Raw genomic sequence first — 4,095 nt, forward strand, 5'->3', positions numbered from 1 at the left:
CCACCACCGCCCGGCCTGTTCTTTTCTTTGTGTGGTAAAAAAACACCTTGATGTGGGCTGGAGAGATAGCTCAGTGGTTAAGAGCATTGCCTGCTCTTGCAGAGGTCCTGAGTTCAATTCCCAACAACCACATGGGGGCTCACAACCATCTGAAATGAGGTCTGGTGCCCTCTTCTGGCCTACATGAACATAGAATATTATATATATATTATATATATATTACTATATATATTATATATATTATATATAATATTTAAGAAAAAACCACCTTGATGTTGAGATGGCTCAGTGGTTCACACTTCCAGGCCACACAGTACACCAGGAAGGGAAATCAGACCAGGAATCAGGAGGGACCAGAAGCAGAACCAAGCAGGACACTGCTTCCCAGCTCCTTATAGAACCCAGGACCCCTTGCCTGGGAGTGGGTTGGGCCCTTCTACATCAATTAGTAGTCAAGAATATGCCCACCCCAACATTCAGGAGGCAGGGGCAGGTGAGTCTGAGGCCAGCTTGGTCTAGTAACAAATTCCGGGCCAGCAAGAGCTAAATAAATAAATAATGAAAGGCCTCACAGACATGCCCCTGACGCAGTGCCCAGCGGAGACTTGGGTAACTCTGGACTGTGCAGACAGCTGCAGCTAACTACGAGAGCTGGGTCGGGTCAAGCGGTGCACTTCTGTGATCCCAGCAAAGCTACAGACTGGATTTAAAGTCAGCCTGAGACACACAAGAGCGAGCCTTACAGACACCATCCTCAGAGAAATAAACCGGACCCAGAAGAGATCACATGAGGCCCTTAAAGTAGCCATGCTTGGACGGAGAAACTGAGGCAGAGGCCAGGTATGGGCAGCGTGAGGTGAGAAAGGAGGGCATTATTTAGTGATGGGGCCGACTGTTGCGAACAGGAAATGGTTAGGATGGTGACGTCTGCGTCGGGTTTATTCTAACACAAAGAGGAGGGAAACTTGCCAGCATAGACTTCAATAGAGAAGCTCCAGACGCAGGAGTAACTGTCACCGTCTGCAAGAAAAGGGAACCCCAGGCAGCGGTAAATTGGAGAATGGGACTTCCCTGCTCCTCTCTCCGGATTCAGTTTCACGGGAGAGGTGGAGGATTCTTGTCATTTCATTGTATTTTCCCTGCGCTAGTGACGAGGCGCGGAAGAGGGCAGCCACCGAGAACAATGTCGGATAATTTATGTTCCTCTGGCGCCCCCTGCTGGTCTCTGCCCAGGCGCCCAAGACCCTTGAAGGTTGATGGTGGAAGAGACTGGGCTCCTGAGCAGGGACAGGGACTGGCTGACGTGACATTCAGATAGATGAGATAAGCTGGGCCTGGTGGGACAGGCCTGCTGTCTTTGCTAGGCCAGGGTCTGTTTTATTTTCGTTTGGGGGTTTGGTTTTTTGGGGGTTTTGTTTTGGGTTTTTCGAGATAGGGTTTCTTGAAAGCTTTCAAGAAAGGTTTCAAGCTCTTGTCTTGAAAACAACTATAACAAAATTAATTAGTTAAGGAAATGAGGATGATGAAATGGTTCAGCAGGTAAATTCACTTGCCACCAAGGCTGCTAACCTGAATGTGAGTCCCAGGACCCACATAAAAGCCAAGCATGGTAGGAGGCTTGTGCCTATAAGTTCAGTGCTGAGGATAGAGACAGATTCTGGGTGCTCCATGGCCAGCCAGTTTAGGGGAGATGTTGCGGTCCATTTCAGTAGGAGACCCTTTCTTTTTTTAATATTTTTATTTATTTATTATGTATACAATATTCTGTCTGTATGTCTGCCTGCAGGCTAGAAGAGGGCACCAGATCTCATTATAGATGGCTGTGAGCCACCATGTGGTTGCTGGGAATTGAACTCAGGACCTCTGGAAGAGCAGTCAGTGCTCTTAACCTCTGAGCCATCTCTCCAGCCCCGAGACCCTTTCTTAAACAATAAAGCAGAGTTATAGAAGAGATAATGTTTTCCTCCAACCTCCATACATTCAGAAGTGGGCATGCAGGCACCACACACACATGCATGCACTGCACATAGGCACACACACACAGGCACATATGCACACACACGCACACACGCACGCACGCACACAGGCACACACACACAGGCACACAGGGAGGCAGTCAACTCGGAAGGCAGAGCTTGCATGCAGTATGCAGCTTGGTGACTGAATGCAGGGTTCCTCCCTGTCCGCTGGGCTGCAGCATGTCCTGCAGGGAGGCAGAGGTCAGTGAGGGGAAGGAATACACACTGAGGTAGCAGTGTCCACTCCCAAGAAGCCCAGGATCTCCATAAGCGGCCAGTACACGGACAGTCATAGCTCTCCTAGGACCGGAGGTTCAGGGCTATGTTTGCTTTTATTTTATATATATATGGATGTTGTAGACACAAGTATGTGCACAGTGTGTGTGCAGTGCCCACAGAGGCCTGAAGAGGGCATCACATCCCTTGGAACTGGAGTTACCAGTGGTTGTGAGCTGCCATCTGGGTGCTGGGAATTGAATCTGAGTTCTTTGCAAGGGCATCCTAAGCCATTTCTCCAGCCCCCTCATCTTCACTGGTGTCCTGTTGCTGTGAGAGGCACCATGACCACTGCATCTCTTATAAAGGAAAGCATTAAATTGGGACTGACTTACGGCTTCAGAGGCTTCATCTATTATTCTCATGACAGGGAGCAGAGTGGCGTGCAGGCAGACGTGGTAGCTGAGAGTTCTCCATCTGGAATCTCAGGCGGCAGGAAGAGAGAGAGCCTCTGGGCCTGACTTGAACCCCTGAAACTTCAAAGCCCACCCCTAATGATACACTTCCTCCATCAAGGCCACTCCCTGGTGATCGGACATTCAAATCTATGAACCTATGGGGGCCATTCTTAATTAACCACCACGCCCCTGGGGTTTTGTTCTGAGACAAGGTTTCACACTACAATTCAGACTGGCCTCAGATTCAAAGTGGTCTTCTAACTTAGCCTCCAGAGTGCTGGAGTAACAGCCCTGTCCAGCGTCTGGCCAGGCTGTTCCCTGCCTTGCCTCCTGCTTTCTTAGGTACCTTCAAACCCAGTGCCCCCATTGGGAGCATGGTTCTGTTCCCACTCCTTGCCATCCTTTCTGCTCCCAGCTAACCTCTCTGTTCTCCCGGTAGGTACCAACTGGATGATTGAGATCCTCTGCTTAATTTTGAAAGATGGGGACCCCTCGTGGATCCGTTCTGAGCCCATTTGGCAACGTGCACCCTGGTGCGAGACCATCATAAGTGCCTTCAGTCTCCCAGACCGGCCCAGCCCCCGCCTCATGAGCTCCCACCTCCCCATTCAACTCTTCACCAAGGCAGCGTTCAGCTCCAAGGCCAAGGTGAGGTGGGCAGAGGGGGTGAGGCTGGGAGACTAATCCTAAGAAGCTTCATGGTGAATACACTCTTGCCATGTGGCCCTGGGAGTCTGCCTTTTAAAGGGGAGCAGACTCTAGGCCAGATGTGGTCATATGTGCCTGTCACCCCAACACTTGAGAAACTGAATCAGGAGAGTGGTCATGATTTCCAGGGCACCCTAGGCTACAGAATGATGCCACTGCCTCCCCGGCATCATGTCCCATGTCCTCATCCTGACTCTCAGGCCTTCCTTCTCCCTGCTTTGTTTCCAGAAACCAAACTGGCTCAGAAACAGCCCCTCCCTCCTTCTAATGTGATTGGAGGAGGCTTGGTCCCTAAGAATGGACTGGGCTGAGCCCACTCCACCAGGAGTGTGTCCTGCTTGCAGGGTCAGAAGAGAGGGAGGAAGGCAGGCAGCCTGGGGGCAGGTCCCACCATACCTGACACCTTCTCCCCTCCTCGCCATCTTACACAGGTGATCTACTTGGGCCGGAACCCCCGGGACGTCGTGGTGTCTCTTTATTATTACTCTAAGATTGCAGGGCAATTGAAGGATCCTGGGACACCTGACCAGTTCCTTCAGGATTTCCTCAAAGGAGAAGGTGAGGACTGGGAAGGGAAGAGAGATGGGAAGAGACAAAAATGGGAGAGGCAGAGATGGGGAGAGACAGAGATGGGGAGGCAGAGATGGGGGAGGCAGAGATGGGGGAGGCAGAGATGGGGAGGCAGAGATGGGGAG

The 4,095-nt window shown here is 51.0% G+C and overlaps 1 protein-coding gene across 1 annotated transcript in view; it reads left to right on the forward strand.

Annotated features, from left to right (window-relative positions):
* Positions 1 to 4,095, forward strand: part of Sult2b1 (sulfotransferase family 2B member 1) — a 28,034-nt gene that overhangs the window by 18,566 nt on the left and 5,373 nt on the right. Inside the window, exons 3-4 of the mRNA XM_005366923.1 lie at positions 3,132 to 3,340; positions 3,832 to 3,958. Coding sequence (XP_005366980.1) covers positions 3,132 to 3,340; positions 3,832 to 3,958 — 336 coding nt within the window. The remainder of the gene's footprint in view (positions 1 to 3,131; positions 3,341 to 3,831; positions 3,959 to 4,095) is intronic.

The sequence above is a fragment of the Microtus ochrogaster genome, unplaced genomic scaffold, assembly GCF_000317375.1.
Source record: "Microtus ochrogaster isolate Prairie Vole_2 unplaced genomic scaffold, MicOch1.0 UNK14, whole genome shotgun sequence".
NCBI classification, from domain to species: domain Eukaryota; kingdom Metazoa; phylum Chordata; class Mammalia; order Rodentia; family Cricetidae; genus Microtus; species Microtus ochrogaster.